The sequence below is a fragment of the Sprattus sprattus genome (genome assembly GCF_963457725.1).
Source record: "Sprattus sprattus genome assembly, chromosome: 3".
In the NCBI taxonomy this organism is placed as follows: Eukaryota; Metazoa; Chordata; class Actinopteri; order Clupeiformes; family Clupeidae; genus Sprattus; species Sprattus sprattus.
The window spans coordinates 17,684,514-17,703,661 of record NC_137922.1 but is presented as its reverse complement, the minus strand read 5'-3'; the positions used below and the strand labels follow the sequence as shown (position 1 = coordinate 17,703,661).

At 45.6% G+C, this 19,148-nt stretch overlaps 1 protein-coding gene across 1 annotated transcript in view; it reads left to right on the top strand.

Annotated features, from left to right (window-relative positions):
• ptgfrnb (prostaglandin F2 receptor inhibitor b) overlaps nt 1-18,377 on the top strand; it is a 41,093-nt gene extending 22,716 nt beyond the window's left edge. Inside the window, exons 5-9 of the mRNA XM_080835025.1 lie at nt 757-1,185; nt 3,430-3,837; nt 6,435-6,542; nt 13,024-13,329; nt 16,440-18,377. Coding sequence (XP_080691151.1) covers nt 757-1,185; nt 3,430-3,837; nt 6,435-6,542; nt 13,024-13,329; nt 16,440-16,603 — 1,415 coding nt within the window. The 3' untranslated portion in view covers nt 16,604-18,377. The remainder of the gene's footprint in view (nt 1-756; nt 1,186-3,429; nt 3,838-6,434; nt 6,543-13,023; nt 13,330-16,439) is intronic.
• The last annotated feature ends 771 nt before the right edge of the window (nt 18,378-19,148 follow it).

The following is a 19,148-nucleotide window of genomic DNA, read 5'->3' as shown; positions in this document are numbered from 1 at the left end:
CTGTGATAGCCATGGAAGATACCCACGCATGCTTGAATGAATGTGTCAGTATTCAAATCCACTGGTTTAGAATATTTAGCATAATTAGATTATTGACAACAAATGCCGGGATGCCTATTTTCTTGTTTTCACATGGAGTCCTTGAATGCTTTGGCAAGACAAATAAATATAAAGATAATTGACATGAGGACATGATCCCAACTCTTTAGTTGTGTATTGATCAGCTCCCCTTCAGCCCTTCTCCACAACCCTACAGACAGGCCCTGTGATAACCATGCCAGTTCCCAACATGTGATTGAATGAGATATTGTATTTAGCTGTGTATTGACATATCTCATTTTATACTCACCCGTATTTTGTACTCTCTGAATTCAATTCAATTGTATTTATATATAGAGTGTCGATAAAAATTGATTGATGCCTGAGTGCTGGTTAACATTATCAGCCTCTGTGGGGACCGATGCAGACACTGAGAGTCTGTGTGTATGTATGTTTGTGTCTATATGTGTGCCTGTGTGTGTGTGTGTGTGTGTGTGTGTGTGTGTGTGTGTGTGTGTGTGTGTGTGTGTGTGTGTGTGTGTGTGAGAGTGTGAGAGTGTGAGAGTGTGTGTGTGTGTCTATGGTTCTGTGTCTATGTGTGTGTGTGTCTCAAGTCGCCTTACATAGCCCAAATCCTGCACCCCCTACAGCAAGCTCTTAGGCGATGGTGGCAAGAAATAACCTCTTTTTTTAACTCTCTCCCTCTCTACCCTTCAGAGACAGACTTCAGTGTGCTCTTCTCCGCCCTTATCACGCCTCGCCTCCCCGGCGATCCCACTGAGCTGGAGTGCCGTGTAACCAACGTGACGCACCTGCGCGATGCCCGCTTCGGCGTCTCCTGGCACCACACGCCTGCGCCCACCCACCCGGCCACCACCGCCCCACGCAGCATCACGATTGGCTCGTTAGATGTCAACGGCGCGTTGACGCCCGGTCCCCGTCACCGCCGTCGCCTGGACGCCGGCCTGGTCGCCATGACACGCGAGGAGCCGCTCACCTTCAAGCTCCGCATCCTGCACACCGGCGAATCAGACATGGGAGAGTACACCTGCAGCGTCAGCACGTGGAGTCCCGCCCGCTCCGGAGGATGGGAGGCCAGTGTCGACTACCAGACTCCCATCTTCAAACTGGCCTTCGCTACTAAGAGTGAGTATGCCGCTCGTGCAGGCTTTGGTATTTTGACTCGTCTTTTTTTTTATTATTGTTTTATTCAAAAGAAGCCCTCTGTTTCTAAAAACAGCTATAGAAACACAAGTCTAAATAGACATCCCAAGGCTCAGTTCTGAATCCTTCATTTAAAAGCTGCTATTCAAAGCTGCTCTATACCTTGAGTGAATACTTTTGTGTGTATGTTGTATAACGAGGACCCGAGATTTTAAAAGGTCTCTTTATACCGTCTGTGAGAGCTTACCTCCAGCAATAATATGGCGTACTGTTCATTTTCCGTGGAGAGAAGAAATGAAATATACTTTCATCTAAATATATCTGCTTAATGCAAATGAGCAAGCAGCACTCTATATTATACACTGTCCTGGCTGTCACATGGTTATGGGTTCAATATCCAGGAAGAAAACGTGTTATAAAATGTACGCTAGCATTACAATGGTTTTAAATGGAAATGTATGTTAAATGATTAAAATTGCCATCATGGCGATATAATTAGGCCTATATGTCTGATGGAATGGCTGTCCTTGAACATGGCTGAAAAAAAGGATCTCTTACGTAGGGTTTGCAACCTGCATAATTTTACATTTTTAATGGAATGAATATGGTTCTTTTGGTAGCTGATACAGTGCATGAGTAATTATGGATGATTTATTTTCAGCATTCTGATGCTTTAGTTCTCTCTGATTATTGCACTGTAGTTCCTTAATCAAAACTGATGATTTTTCACCAGAAACATACACATAGATTTCCAACACGCACATAATATTTTGAGGCGCCAGCGCTATGCTTACGTTGGGGTGAGCTGTCAAATCATTTATTTTAATTTCTTGTTTTTTGTTTTTGCCTGACCACCAGGGCTCTGCTGTGATGTAATCTTGAAAAGGGTTGTCTCATGAAATTCTTATAAAACTGCAATTCCCATGAGCACCTGGTTTCTAAAACAAGACACCAGGCTTCAGTTGTGAGGAATCTGGAGCATTCTCCTCCACAGCTGCCCGGTTTGATCACACATGCAGATCAGTCACCGGTCCCCAGAGAGTTGGGCGATGCCAAACTTCATTTTTTTTTTCTTTCTTCCTACGGCTTGAAAAGCTTCATAAATACAAAAATGACTGTGCTGGTGAGTGCAGCCCAGATGCAGAGATCTGAACGTTTTCACACTCCCTGTGTAGCCTGCTGGATGTGTGATTGGCTTGCTTTCTTCTGCCAGGTTTCGCATTGATCACCATTGGTCATTGGTTAATTCATATCATATTGATTGTCACCACATGCCCATTAATAATTTGGGCTTTCACTATTTACCGTGTCTGCAGACTATAAAACCAGTAATATGGGGTGTCTTTAACAGTCTGACATGTCAGTAGAATCTGACTTTATGCTGCTATATTGCTTCATAACAATACTGTTGGATTTCTCATAACCCACTGATGTACTCTGCCAGCTCTGGCAGCCTCCTCTTTGTGCAGACCTGTGAAAGTTCATTTTAGGAAAAAAAAGAATTGTGTTGCTGTTCTGTTAAGCGGATCCAGCTAATTTCACTTCTCACAACATCAGGTTGAGGGGATATGGGGGAACACTGGTACTTTTAGAAGCCTGTCTCATAGTCCATTGGCTCTCTGGCAAACTATATCTGTTTTGTTTTTTTAGTCTTCCTATTTACCCATGTGTAACTTCAAAGATCACCTTATATACCATTTCCCCTCACAAAACCCCTTTAAAGCTATACTTACAATTTCAAAGCTATACAAGCATTTCTGCCTACATGTGACTTATACAGATTCTATGAAGGTTCTATGTTCTTTTTTTTATGGCAAACGAAATGTCTTTTTCAGGTACTTCTGCCAAAGATGTTATATACCAAAAGTCAAAAGTGTTCTCAAAGTTTTCTAACCTCTAATCAGTTATCTTTGCAGAACCTCTTTATTTTAACCCTCATTAATTTACAGGTTTATATAGGATATACGATAACAGTGTGTTTACACGCACAATTATGGCCCCTTTCATGTACAGTCACACAGTTTTATGTATGACCTACCTTGCATACTGAAGGGCATTATGGCATTTTAGTATGAAGTGTACTCTATATGCAAGCTCTATACCACAGATTTGCCAGGCAAGTATGGCACATGACAAGTTTGATACCTAAATGTTTCTACAAACCTTTTCCATAAGGGAGTCTTTGTCTTTGTAACATGGCGTCTCTCTTTCGTCTCCTCCCCTCAGGCCCGACTCTGAGTGTGGTGGCTCGTCGCGTGCGGGAGGCCACCACCGGCGGGGCCACGTTCGAGATGAGCTGCCAGGTGATGGCCGAGAACCTGCGCAGCCCGGCCTACTCGGTTCTGATCCACACCCAGGCCCAGGTGGGCGGCCCGCCCCGCCGCATCGCCTCCTTGAGCCCGGAGTCTGTTGTGCGGCTGGAGGACTGGAGCGAGCCGGGCCGGCAGGACTCCGTGGTTTTGCTCCGGACGGGTCCGAACGAGTTCAGCTTCCGGCTGCAGGGGGTCCAGGTGTCGGACCGGGGCTTCTACTCGTGCGAGGTGAGCGCCTGGACCAAGCAGCCGGGAGAGACGGACTGGACTAAAGCGGTGCGTGGGGAATCCAACAAAGTCCAGATTTCCTTCGACCACACAGGTAGGATAACATGTTCAAGTTACAGTTTATTTATATAGCACATTTCATATGTTATACATAGACACAGTGTGCTTTGAGTGCAGAGAAGACATTCAATTATCTATAAGAAACAAACAAACAAACACATTTAGCAAAATAAATATATATATATGTATAAATACAAACAATAAAATGAATAAAATAAAAATAAAAACAATAAAATGAAGTGTTAAAAACAAAGACCTATAGTCATGAATAGGCTGAAGAAAATAAAAAAGTTTTAATTCCCTTTTTTAAAGAGAGCACTGAGTGCGATGACCTAAACTCCAAAGGTATGCTATTCCAGAGGGTTGGGGCACAGTAACTAAAGGCACCGTGTGCAGCATTGGTGTTTATTCTTGTCATAATGTCATAATGTAATTTCCTTCGACCACACAGGTAGAATTACATGTTCATGTTCATGCTGTTATAAGTCTCAAACACACAGATAGGATTACATGTTCATGTTCATGTTGTCATAACGTAGAGATATTTCTCCACGCTCACTTTTACTTCAGCAGTCCTTTTGGAACTAAGAACCCTTTGTGGAGAATCATAGGCTGAGCTAAGAATGAGAACTACATGAAATTATAATCAACATAAATGGGCCTCAGATGACTTTCAAACATTCACTGACATTCAAACATTGCTCAAGGAGACAGCGCTGGTCCTGGTCCTGGGGCAAGGTCTTCATCGGCTTTAGCTTAGCTCCTCAAATCATCTCGTCTCGTATGATCTTTCACTGGCATTTGGCTTTCAGTTCCTTGCTATTGCTTCCAGTAGACAGAGAAACCTAATTCTAGAACTACATCACACGCACACACACACACACACACACACACACACACTCTCTCTCTCTCTTTCTCTCACACAAACACTTTCTCACACAAACACACACACAAACACACACACACAGAGACACATGCAGACATACACAAGTGCATACCGTGCCTACACATAAACGTACAGAAACATTCACTCGTGTGCACGTGCGCACACACACACAGCCACACACACACATTCACAATCATACATGAGCACACACGCATACATGTAAAACACACGTATACACACGTATACACACACACACACACACAAACACCCACACACACACACACACACACACACACACACACACACACACACACACACACACACACACACACACACAAACTCAGGACCCCGGCCTACTTTCCCTCTTGTTTGAAGTTCTTGTGTTGTTTCTCTGGGGAGCAAGTAGTAGTTCCCCAGCCCCCCCTAAAGCAACCCCTAGTGGCAGCCCGGCACTGGAGTTCCTCATCTCCCAAAAGCACTGCACCACTGCTGTGCTTCGCTCTGCTGCACAACCCTCTCCCCCATCAGCCCTCAGCCCTCGCCCGGAGAGCCCCAGCATCATGCTCCCTGTGATGGGGGCGGGGTAGGGGTGGGCATGGGGGTGGTCAGGGAGGGTGGCTGTGTTGCGGAGGGGCTTTGGTGGACAGTTCCTCTCCTCTGGCAGTGGGAGCTTCAAAGCAGTCTGGTCCCCCCTGGGATGGGATGCAGCCCTAAATGCCACCACCAGTGTTTCTCCTCGTTCTGGGGGACATGTCTTGTCTTGTCTTTCTCTGTGTGGTCCTCTTTTCATCCCTCTCTCCCTCTTTCTCTCTTCCTCTTCCCTACTTTCTCTCTTCCTCGCTTTTCTTTCCCTCTTTCTTACTGCCCCCCGCCCCCCCTTCGTCCTGGGAGCAAAATGACATAAACAAATCCATCCAGCTCCTCCGCCTGTGCGTCTAGCCTCTGCATTTCTCTATCTGGGCACGGATCATTAGGTCTGCTCAGACAAACGTCGCCGAGGCAGATGCCACGAGTCACGAACACAAACACACACACACACGCGCGCGCGCACACACGCGTTCACACTTGGTCTGGGGCTGGACGAGTCCCCCATGTCCCCAGAGCAAGACAACAGCAGGTTTGCACATGCATACACACCCAACACACACACACACACACACACACACAAACACCCCAACACACACATACACACACCCCAACACACATACATGCATACACACCCCAACACACACATACACACACCCCAACACACACACCCCAACACATATACACGCACACACACCCCAACACACCCACACGCACGCACCACCCCCATTGGCTGTCTAAGTTGCCAGTATGGGTGTGTGGAGAGGGAGAAAAAGATGTGTTGGTTTGCAGTGAGGAACAAATGGATCATTCTACGTAGAAAAAAGGAGGAAGACTTCTAGTGAATTATAGATTATATATATATATATATATAATGATAAAGGTGCAAAACCATCTGTCCACATGTTGCTAATGTTATTACACTGCAACGCCATTACATTATAGTCTTGTGGTGTAAGCAAAGAGTGAGGTGTTGTCTGAAGGCAGAAAAATCCTCCAGGGATTTTATAAAAGATGTCCCCATGAGAATCAGACGTAGACGAAGCCATCTTTTCTCCAGATGGTTGATGGTTGATGGTTGATGGTTGATGGTTGATGCAGGATGCTGTGTACAGTAGCTGTGTGCTGGCTCTTTATTTGACATGTCCGTCTCTCCGTAGGCCCCTCATTCGGCATCTCCATCAGCTCCGACACCACGAGCCTGTACCCCTGGGAGACGGCCAAGATCGAGTGTGCCATGAGTGTCTCTGGAACCCCGCCAAACCCAGGCAAGTGCCAATCCCTGGGCCTACTCCCAGGCCCTTCAGCACGCTCTCAGCATGAGCTAATGTTACCTCTGAATAATGGCTAATAGTAACGGAATGCATTAGGGTGGTTACTTGTGTTTCCGATTATGCAAACATATTCACACATGTACGTTCTCTCTCTCTCTCTCTTTCTCTCTCTCTCTCTCTCTCTCTCTCTCTCTCCCTTTCACACACACACACACAGACACACGCACACACACACATACTCTCCTATTTCCAACTGTAATTAAACACAACTACCCCAGATGTCACATCTTTAGTCACTTCCTATTAGAATTGACTTGTTTAATCAATCACCTCAGACTGCCCCCTTTTCGTACTGGTCACTCAGCCTAACCGCTCTGATGAATGGAAGCCCAGCCCAGTGTTCCAGCATGTGGGAGAGGCAGACATGAACTGACCCTTTTTTTAATCTGGAAGGAGTCAGTTGTGCTCCCTAGTGAAACATTTATTTTTTTCTTTGGTCAGTGTTATTTTATTCTTTAGCCTTATCGACGCCCTCTCCCTCTTGCTGGTCTCATTAAGTGAGTTTTCTGTGGGGGGGGGGGGGTTCTCTGTCGTTCTGTCCGCGCCCCTCCCTCCCGCACGCTCGCGTGGACGTGCGTTCTCTCTCTTCCTGTGTCTCCTCTGCTCTTGCAGGGGTGTTCGGGCCGCACTGCCAAACACAACAAGGGTCACACTGAAGACAGAGGGCTCCAGAGCAGTTTTTCAAATAATAACAGATGTGTTTTGGGATGTGAACGCTCACGTTGGCTTGTGTGTGTGTGTGTGTGTGTGTGTGTGTGTGTGTGTGTGTGTGTGTGTGTGTGTGTGTGTGTGTGTGTGTGTGTGTACACAGGCTTTTGTGTATGTGTGTGTGTGTGTGTATGTGTATGTGTGTGTGTGTGTGTGTGTGTGTGTGTGTGTGTGTGTGTGTGTGTGTGTGTGTGTGAAAGAATTCATTAATGCTGCCATTTGATGATGTTTATTGAGAATATAGTATTATATACTTGTGAATAAGGTAAAGAGAAAGGTCACATATTTTAGGGAATTGTGCAGCTGCATACTTCCTCGTGAAAACAGACGAACATCTGGAGCTGCATACTCTTGTTGGCAGGTATCTCATGGGCTACGCAGCTATGGGTTGCTCTCCACAGTCAAATGGGACTAAGGCTAAATCATCCAGACACATCAGTCTAATACAGCTTTGTGTGGTCGCATGCCTATTTGAACTCTAAGAACAATCATCAATAGTATATTTAATTCCTGCAAAGAATGGGTTTCCTGATACTATTATAAAGATTTTCATTTCATTTTTATAGGAACTAAAAAAAAATTGAAAGAGAAGGGTTTTTCTTTTGCTAGAATTCCCAGAAAATGTACGAAGCAGAGAGAACAGGCTAATCTGAGAGCAAAGCATTTTTATAATAATAAACATTTGCTGTTATGATTGCATTTACAGTCGGTCACCATTACCATACCAAATTAAAACATACATTAAAACATTACAAGACAAACATCAGAAAACTTTACAAGAGGTAATCACTTTATTTATCAGTCACAGAATCTGTTAGAAGCTAAACTTTAAACGCCAACATTGTTTAGCAGTTTGAGTTTGATGGCTGGCTGTCTCTGCAAATGTAATATGGGGATGGCGGGGGGGGTGGCGTGGAGCCCAAGTCTGGAAAGAGAGGATCCAGATGCTCTCTCTCCCATTGAGCTGTGTGGGATGGAGGTGGGTGGGTGGGTGTCTGTGTGTGGGGTGGTCGAGTGGGGGAGGGAAGGCCAGCTGTGGGGAGGGAAAGGGAAAGAGAATGGGTTGGGGTTGGGGTGTTGTCAGTTCTTCAGTTATTATGTCATCTTATCAGTCAGCACATGCTGACATAATTGGAAATGATGATAGTGCTGGTATGATTAAAGATTAGCCTTTTATGAATTTATTTCAAGATCCTTCAGTTTGTAAGCACAGCGATCTGGGGAAGAGTTTTTATTTCAGATGGACACAGAACTTTTCAGACCAGTTTTCCCTGGTGGAACCCCCCCCCCCCCCCCACACACACACACACACACACACACAGACCCACATCTTTCTCTGTGTTCTCTCTCATTCACACATACACTCACACGAACACACACACACTCTACAAAATTGCTAGGAGAGATTGTTACTTTTTTTTCTGTCAACTTGATACATTAAAAAACCTCCACTTATCAATAACATGTACCTAAATCAACTTTTGAATGGTTCATTGTTTGTGCAACGTTTACCAAGGCCGCAGTATTGAGCAACCAGGGCTCTGTTGATAGAAGCTAATCAAACTTATCAATGGGTTCGAGCTCCTTAGTATGTGTGTGTAGATATGCCTTCAGCAACCCATCATCTTTCACCATATTTGCATCTTGATTACAGTTCTTTCATCATAACATAATGCCATAAATCTGTTCTGTCGCGTTCAAGGTTATTTATGACTCAACTTGTCATGAGAGTTTAAACTAAAATGTATCTAAATGTAAATCTACGCTTCCATAAGTACCTGTACAAAAAATATGACAAAACTAAAATTATTCAAAACCATTGAATTATATCTACTTTGAAGCTATTGTGATTGTACAGTGTACACTCATGCTGCACTCAAAGTATTAGTATAAAGTATAGATACACTCAAAGTGTATGTGAGGCATGTTCATACAAGAGAGCTTAAGTCCCTCAGGCAACTCTACACCACCTGCCACACAAGGACAAGGAAACTGTAGCTGATCTACTCATGGTACTGTTTGCATCTGTCGTTTTGGCCCTGTAGCTGTGTGGTCTAGTGGGAACGTCAATGGTGCACAGTAACTTTGGCGTCGTTTGTCATCGTGCTTTGTTGTGGCGTGTTCTTGATTGGGCATCACCACCCCACACCCCACTTCCTCGTAGGTCGGGTTAAGACATCAGTGTCTGAAATTCCAGAGTGTCTGCCGCGTGCAGCATGTGCATTGTGTCTTCTAGAATGATAATGTCTCCCAAGGATACTATTGTGAAAGAGTTGTGCTGTGTGTGTGTTTTATTTTAAGTGTTCTTGTAAATGGAAAAACAGACGCTCTCGTAAAATTGCTCTCTCTAATAGTTTGTCTCGTGACATTTGGCCGAACTTTTATTAAGCTAGCATGTGTTTGTTTCTTTATTCTCACATTTATAGTTTTGAAAAAAAAACTGAGCTGATTGGATCTGCTTTGCCTTCAGTAGCTGCCATTCAAAACCAGCTCTTCTCAAGTCAGCCTGAATGGTGGGAACAAGCCCATCCTTTGGGCGACTGATGTTATCAGCAGCGTCAGCGCACTACTTAGTCCTTCTGAAAGCGGCATTCAGCATGGACTCCAGCAGAGATGTATGTCAGCATTCCTTCTTTGACCTATCTGCCTATTGTACCATATAAATGTACAGTCCATTTGTAATTCCATTTGTCCATCATGTCCATCGCTGGGCCAGCAGCTGGTTGAACTCCGGACTATGCTGGCATGAAGTGTTAGTGGGGGGGAGGAGGGGTTGGGTTAGTAAGACATTAGGCATGTACTCCCTTGTTCCTGGTACAGGAGGTATCTTTGCATGCCTTGTTTACACAGTGGCGGTCTATTTGGTGAGCGTTGACATGCTCATATGTGCCATCTGGCGAACTAACATTGTCTCACTACGTCTCCTTATCCTGTTTTTTTTTCTTCTTCTTTTGAAGCTGTTGTGCTTCTCGTACACGTTGTGCTTAATGTTCCCTGATAGAGAGTCAGGATAAGGGGGGGAGATGAATGTTTCCTGGTCTTTGAACCATCTGGTTTTGAAAGAATAGAACCCTAAAACATGGGTGAGGCAGTCTTTTGATGTCTCAATAAAACTCATCGGTGACTAAGAACTGCAGCAGTCAGTGTCGCTTGCATGTACCCCATGGTTGGAATGTGACTTCAATGAGCTGGGTGGATTGTATGATAATTCTTTTCTCAATGCCACTTGGCATTAGGGAAGCCCCGGAGCTATTTGCAAGTGCGGACATGTCGACCGTCGCCTGCGAATGAGTAGTTAGCCTTGACCTCTCGCCCAATCATATCCTTATTGGCCTCTATGAATACTGCTGCCCTGTCCGTCTTGGTCTTCATCACTGTCTTCATCATGAGCACAAAGTATGAGTCCGCTAGAGACATTAGGGCCTATGTGGACACGGCAATTAGAACATGAACTGACCATGGCAAGATGACAAGGCACACAAGCATGCAGGACATTCCCTGCATGAGTTCATGTAAAATGAGTGCATTACATGGTGTCGTAATGGTGTTGCTTCATGTTATTTAAAATGTATATATAATCTGCATCCTTTTTGAGTATGTTCCAGTACAGCAGTGTGACGTGTTCTGCATGCATGATGGACATGAATGTATGTATGTTAATGTAAACGTATTATTGTTGTTGATGTGTAGCCATGGGGATGTTTGTTGTCCTGACAGTAGTTGTTCATCCATCCATCCATCCATTCCAATGCAGTCCGGATCGCTGGTCCACTGCTCCGCTGCTCCGCTGCTCCGCTGCTCCTCTGCTCCTCTTCTCAGTCGAACGAGCATGTAGAGAGGGCACATGTTTTTCTTCAGAGGCCAGAAAGCCAAGGAAAGCGGTCAAAGTAGCGCATCGACTGAGACTCAAAGTAGCGCATCGACTGAGTCTCAAAGTAGTGCATCGGCTGAGACTCTGCCCTTTGCTGGCTCTTCCACTGGGTTGACCCCTCAAAATGCATCAGTTTGTCAAAGATGTTCTCTCTACTCGCAAGGGCAGGGCAGGACAGGACAGGGCCGTCAGAAGGGAAATCAGAGCCCTGATACAATAATTAACGTAATCTTCCATTATCTTTTCATAGCCTCTGAATTGAATCAGCACTCGCTTTCTCTCTCCCTCTTTCTTCTTCTCTCAACCCCTCCCCCCCCCCCCCCCCCCCCCCCCCACACCCCCTTTTGGTTTCACCTATTTTTCTTGTGCTGAACACTTCCCACTCTGCTTCCTTTGTCTTTTGTTCGGTTTGTGATAAATGCAAAGAAAAGAAACCCTCATCAAAGGTCGATGCTATTCAGGTCTTTGACTCAGCCACCCGTGCGCAGGAGTGTGTGTGTGTGTGTGTGTGTGCGTGCGTGTGTGGGGGGTGAGAGAAACAGCGGTACACCATCTCGCCATCGCCCCTAATTGCCTGTTTTTTGGACGAGCTCTCGGTGCATTCCTCCTCACATCATCATCATCATCATCATCATCTCCTCCAAGTAGGATCCTTACGCCAGCACTGTACTGTTCATACCTACAAACACCCTGCATTTCAGCCATGTTGTATTTATGCTGGCGCTCATCCCTGATTCTGAGCAGTGTAATTGCACAGTGATAAAGAGGCCTTCATCACTCCGCAGAGGACTACAAGGAAATGCATCTGGCAGCAAATTGCTCCCTTCTGATGCACAGTCTTACAATAATGGCTCCTCGTTGTGCTGCTGTTATGGCGGATGTGTTGCAAGTGCTGAGTGCAGTCACTGATACAAAGACCATGCATCATCATACTCTACAGTGCCAATATTGCAGTAGTCGGAGACATTTGATAATTCCATTGTTACGCTTTGGAAGGAGCACTTTCAATGTCAATAAACATGATCAATGTCTTTTATTACTTGTGGTATTAGTAAGGGTCTAACAGTAGTTTCACTGTGGAATACACATTAATATGTTTTCCTTAGATGATTGTCACTATTTAACCTGAGAAAGGACCAGCTATCTATTCACAGAGTGGTTTAGTTTTCTATTCAGCGACCCATAAAGGAGGAGGAAGAGATGTGGTTTAGACAACAGGGTGGGTTAGACAACAGGGTCTATTCAGAGTGTTGTCTGGCTCAGGGCGTGTAGAATTCAATGTAAAAGGATACAGCTCTATTTCTGTTCAGGTACGTAAGAGGGTTAGGGTTGTTTTTTTGCTTATATATTCACATCTAAGTTGACTGGTTCATGTGTCATGTCTCTCTCTCACTTTCTTCTCCATCTTTTGCATTTTCTCTCATTTCTTGGCTTGTCTTCATTTGTCTTTTTTTAGTCTTTGTTTCTAGATTTTTCTTTGTTTTTAGTTTATTTTAGGCCTTTTTGCCTTTATTTGGATACAAGAGTGAAGAGAGACAGGGAAATGAGAGGGTGGTGGGATTGGAGGTGGGATTGGGTAATGACTGCGGGTCGGATTCGAACCCGGGACCCTCTGGGCGCTTGGACCCGTCAGTGGTTTGAATGCTTCTGCTCCCCAATTTCTTTACTTTTCTCTCTCTTTCTAGCCTCTCCTGCCTCCTTTGTGTATATAATGTCTCTCATTCCTCATCTGGTATATTTCTCTATCTTCCCTCCACTCTCTCTCTCTCTCTCTCTCTCTCTCTCTCTCTCTTCCCCCTTTTCCCCTTTGCTCTCTCTTTTCCTCTCCTCCTGTAGATGACATGGTGTTTGAGCTGCGCTGGTTTCTGACGCGTCTCCGCGGCTCCGACAACCCGGTGCTGCTGGCCACCATGGACCGGCACGGCGTGGTCAAGAAGAGCCCTCGCAACGACAGCAGCGACGTGAGCCTGGAGCGCTCAGGCCCGCGCTCCTACACGCTCAGCGTATACAGCGCCCAGGACAGCGACACGGGGGAGTACCACTGCAGCGCCGCCCCCTGGATACGCTCCCCGACCACGGGCAGCTGGAGCCAGGCGCCGGCCCTCACCTCCGCCAGGGTCTTCCTCAATGTCAAGTTTGCCTGTGAGTAGATGCCCTGTTTGTGTGTGTGTGTGTGTGTGTGTGTGTGTGTGTCTATGAATCTGTATGTGCCTGTGTGAATATGAGTATGTGTGTACGTGTGCATGTGTGAATGTGTTTGCTTGTGTGTGTGTGTGTGTGTGTGTGTGTGTGTGTGTGTGTGTGTGTGTGTCTATGTTTCTGTACGTGTATGTGTGTGGCTGTGTGAATATGAGTATGTGTGTGTGTGTGTCTGTGTGTGTGTGTGTGTGTGTGCGCGCTTGAGATAGCACATCCGTTACACAGAATTGAATTTTAAATCCTTGTGTGCTCCATGATTTTGTCCCTCACTAAAATGATAGGGTCATGAGGATTCTATTTCATTATTAGGCAGTATATGAGAAAGGACATAACACTTAGCATTCTGTAGGCAGGTAGTGTGTGTGTGTGTGTGTGTGTGTGTGTGTGTGTGTGTGTGTGTGTGTGTGTGTGTGTGTGTGTGTGTGTGTGTGTGTGTGTGTGTGTGTGTGTGTGTGTGAGTGTGTGTCTGTGTGTGTGTCTCTGTGTGTCTCTGTGTGTGTGTATGTTGGGGTGGGGGTTGTGCAGGCAACATGTTGACAGGAAGTGGGAGCTCAGACGTTCTGCTGCTGAAGTGGAATTTAAAACTTGCTATCATTGAACCCCATTGCATTGGAATCACAGATCATTTCTAACAGTTTTGCAAGTAGTGCAGATAATTATAACTCTCAACGAGCCACGTCCTTGCACCTGGAAGAGAACACATTTCCCCATATGTTCATATAGACAACCACCGTGTTAGCAAAGTTGAACTATTTGCATATTTTGGAAGTGTAACATCAAACAAAGATATCAGAGCAGTATAGCTAACGCAAATAGCTTTTTCAGTGTACTGCATGACTGTTACAACTACAATTACAGTTAGCATTGTGCTCACAGAATGAAACGCTCATGGAAGCCATATTATTTCATTCGTCACAACATTAAAAATGTTGTGCGTGGTTTTCCGTGGGTGGTCAATTTTATTCTGTGTCGGCGCAACAGAATGCATCTTTAGCAGGTTTTTGCATCTGTGTTGCCTAAAATAAGAGATGAAGGGGAAAGTGCTTAGAATGGAGTAATTAAGTCTCGGTGGGTGCACCAGCTGATGCTTTGTGTTTTTATAAGAGACCTTAATGAAGCAGATTGTGTGTGTGTGGTGGTGTGCATGGGTGTGTGTGGTGGTGTGCATGCGTGTGTGTGTGTGTGTGCACACATACGTGTGTGGGTGCGCATCCCTTGTGCTTGTGCACTCATCATTAAACAAAGACGCCACGCTCTGTATAAAAATTGCCGAGATGCATGTTTATATTAGGACTCAAAAGACTTTTTGCGTACCCGCGTTACCCACATGTTCACCCAGTATCACTCACCCAGTATCACTCACACAGTACCGCACACACAGTATCACTCACACAGTACCGCACACACAGTACCACACAAAGTACCACACACACAGTACCACTCACACAGTACCGCACACACAGTACCACTCACACAGTACCGCACACACAGTACCGCACACACAGTACCGCACACACAGTACCACTCACACAGTACCGCACACACAGTACCGCACACAGTACCGCACACAGAGTACCGCACACACAGTACCGCACACACAGTACCGCACACACAGTACCGCACACACAGTACCGCACACAGTACCGCACACAGAGTACCGCACACACAGTACCGCACACACAGTACCGCACACACAGTACCGCACACACAGTACCGCTCACACAGTACCGTACACACAGTACCGCACACACAGTACCGCACACACAGTACCGCACACACAGTACCGCACACACAGTACCGCACACACAGTACCGCACACACAGTACCGCACACACAGTACCGCACACACAGTACCGCACACAGTACCGCACACAGAGTACCGCACACACAGTACCGCACACACAGTACCGCACACACAGTACCGCACACACAGTACCGCACACACAGTACCGCTCACACAGTACCGCACACACAGTACCGTACACACAGTACCGCACACACAGTACCGCACACACAGTACCGCACACACAGTACCGCACACACAGTACCGCACACACAGTACCGCACACAGAGTACCGCACACACAGTACCGCACACACAGTACCGCACACACAGTACCACACACACAGTACCGCACACACAGTACCGCACACAGAGTACCGCACACACAGTACCGCACACACAGTACCGCACACACAGTACCGCACACACAGTACCGCACACACAGTACCGCACACAGTACCGCACACAGTACCGCACACACAGTACCGCACACACAGTACCGCACACACAGTACAGCACACACAGTACAGCACACACAGTATCACTCACACAGTACCGCACACACAGTATCACTCACACAGTACCGCACACACAGTACCGCACACAGTACCGCACACTGCAAAATGCTGCTTTTATTCTCGCTATGCAAAAGGAGCAATTGTCTGGAGATCCCTAACAGGAAGAGTGTATTTAGGTTAGACAGCAGGGTCCAATCACTGTGCCTTCTGGCCTACTGCTGACACGGTGTGAGTCTAATTATGCTTATAAGGACTCCACAAGCCTTTTTTTGTGCAAGTTTGTTATGTGATGGTAGCTGTTTCTCCAGCTTCATCAGTAGTGGCCAAGACTTCATCACCTTTCCATATAAATATTTTTAGAAGCTTGCATTTGCCAATTTTCATTTGTGTTTTGTTTTTGCCAAATTTTTCCCCTTGTTTTCTCATTATTTTTTCTTACTACTGTCATTGCGCTTTTTATAACACCCCATTTGTGTGGAATAAATTGCATTCCACATTATTTGCTTAATCAAACTAATAGTGTGCACGCTGATCTGGATGTTGTCTGGGAAATGATTTATAGGCCTAATTAAAATTTGTGCGATTGTTTGATTGCAATATTCAGAAACAAAACAAAAATGATTTCTCATCAAGGTGGTTCTCCATCAAACTGAGCATCACTGTCACCTGTCATAACCTGCCCACAGTACCCCCTCTGTGTGTCCTGCTCTGACCCCTCCTCTCTTGGGTCTTGTCTGTGTCTGTTCTCTGCAGTGTGGGACTCCATGAGGCTGCCGCTGCTCTACGGGGTGTGTGCGGCCGCCGCCATGGGGCTCCTGTCCCTGTTACTGGGGCTCATTTGCACCCGCTGCTGCTGCCGAAACACCGCCTACACCCCGCGCCCCCGCAACAAGCTCATGGAACTGGAGATGGACTGACAACGACTGTAGAGCCCCCCTCCTTTCTGGAACAGTGCTAACCATATCCCACCTACTACCAGTACCATGAGAGGGGTAGTGGCATTGTGTGTTATTGACCTCTGGATTCACCAATGAGGAAGGGGGAGGGATATGATTGGACCAGGAGGAGGAGGGAGGAGCCACTGAGCAACCAATGAAGGCTTCCAGTGTGAGCCTGGAAATGTTATTGCACTTGACTCTTGGTTGGATTATTAGCAAACTTTTTTTTTCCGTTTGTGTTTTTAATGACTCTCTGAAGAAACACACACACAAACAAAGCAACAGAGCTTTAAACAGAGCCACTATGTAGGAAAAGCACTTCATGTGAAGCTTAGAATATCTTTTACTTCTTCAGCAAGGTTCTGTTCTCAATGACCATGGCCTTGCTAACCAATATTATGTGAATCTGTAGAGGGATTCTGCCATATACACTAAAGCCAACAGAACACCCAGCATCAGGGTTTAATACTAAAATACTAATATGGATGGTGCTAATAAATACACTGAAAGCAACCCTAATATGGGAAAAGTAGTTCTTAGAAGATATGTAGAAGTGGAAAAATCCAGTGAATTGGATTGTTTGTCGTTTAAATGTGGAGACGTATGCACTGACTGACTGGCCGACTGACCGACTAATAAGCTTGGACTGACTGGAAGCGACAAGCAGAGAGGCCAGTTCCTGGTGGGGTTGACCCTGTGCCTTTGCCCCAGACTCAAGGGCCCCCTGGGGCAGCTCCGGCGACTGCTCGTCCGTCTCTCCATCCAAGAGGAAGTGGAGCTGAAACACTCCCCCACCCACCTTCCTCCCCTCTCCACGCCATCCACATGGCATTGTGAAAGATCATCTCAGATCGGCGACCTCGTCTCTTCTCGTCTTGTTCTCCCTCTCGCATTCAGCTGCAGGGCGTTGACCCTCGATGGGACCCCTAGTCTGCGAGTGTCCGACTGTGCAGGTCTGTGTGTGTAGCTGCAGCATTGTGGCCCTTTTCTCTGGGGCCATCATCCAGCCGACAGAGACCCGCAGAGACCCACAGAGACCCAGGAACAAAAGCACTCCCCTCCCCACCCCTCCCATGCCTCCTTATGGAGTTTCCCCAGTGAGCCTTTCACAAAAAAAAGAGAGAAAAAAAATGCAAGATGGCTAATCTCTACAGCATGTCATTGTCCTCCCACACACCCTCCCACACACACACACACACACACACACACACACACACACACACACACACACACACACACACACATGCACACACACATGCACACACACATGCACACACTAAATTCACCATCCTTGTATGCCTACTTGGCCCATTGATCCAACAGAAAGGGTTTCTTGTGAAGGGGACCAGATGGATTGTATTTGCAGCCAGTGGCATCCTGGGTCCCTGATCAGTGACAGGTTTATTACACAAGAGCGCCACCCTGGTGGACGCAATAATTATGCCATGACAACACGACACTGAGGTGGGACTTCACTGTTGAGCACTGAAATGTTTTGCTGTTGTTTCAATGTTGATATAATTATTATTATATTGTTATTATTAATAATATTATTATTTCTAGTTTTGTGTCAACTTGAAATTCTATTGTGACATTTTAAGCATATTTTGAGTATTTCTTGATGCTACCACGCCAATGCCAGTTGATTTTGAGTGCGTGTGTTTGTGACATTTTCTTCCTCTAGTAAGGGTAACGTTTGATCAGGTTTTGTATATTTCATTAGATTTTACACCGTTCTGGAAAAAATTGAGAAATTGGCAGTAAATGTTTTATATTGATGCAATGTCTCTCTTGCTTATTTGTGAATGGTTTCTATCCGACAAGGAATTGCCTTTGCTTATTAGCTGCAGTTTCTCCAAGCCTACAGATCTTCATCTGAGGAAAAATGTTTGGCAATCCATGACACTCACACATCCTCCCTCACAAACACTTTTCTTCTCACATCACTCATTGTTGCCATTTTGCCATCTTTTTGCCTAGAAAACTGCTGAATATTTGGACTGAATCCTCAGCAGCACTATGTTAAGAAGTGGACAGACAAGTGCCTACAAAGAACTTAATTAATGAAGGCTGTCTACCAATCTGTTGTAATATAATGAGTTTGCATGGAGGGGAGCAGAAAGTAAATGATTTGTCTGGTAGTTAAGCCTCTAATAGCCTGTAGTTTATTTTTCAGCTACAGAATATTTACACTGCTGAAAGCAATTAGCTTTGCAGGCGTTTACTGTGGAGATGCCTCTGGGCTCAGTCACCAGAACCACCGTTCATCGAAAAACTATCCTTTAACAGAGTGAGTACATCATGTTTCCTCATTACATGATCACAAGCCTTTCTCACACTCATGTTAAAAGGTGTGCTGTCATTTTACTAATTCATATCATATAGACACACATTATGTTGTATATACCAGTGCCTTAAATGCTTACAGTGTCACTGGTTCGAGTGGTACGTTCAGTAAATGGCTTGTGAAGAGGCTGAGCAGTAAACAGTAAAGTCTCAGCATTGTAAACACCAACCCATCACA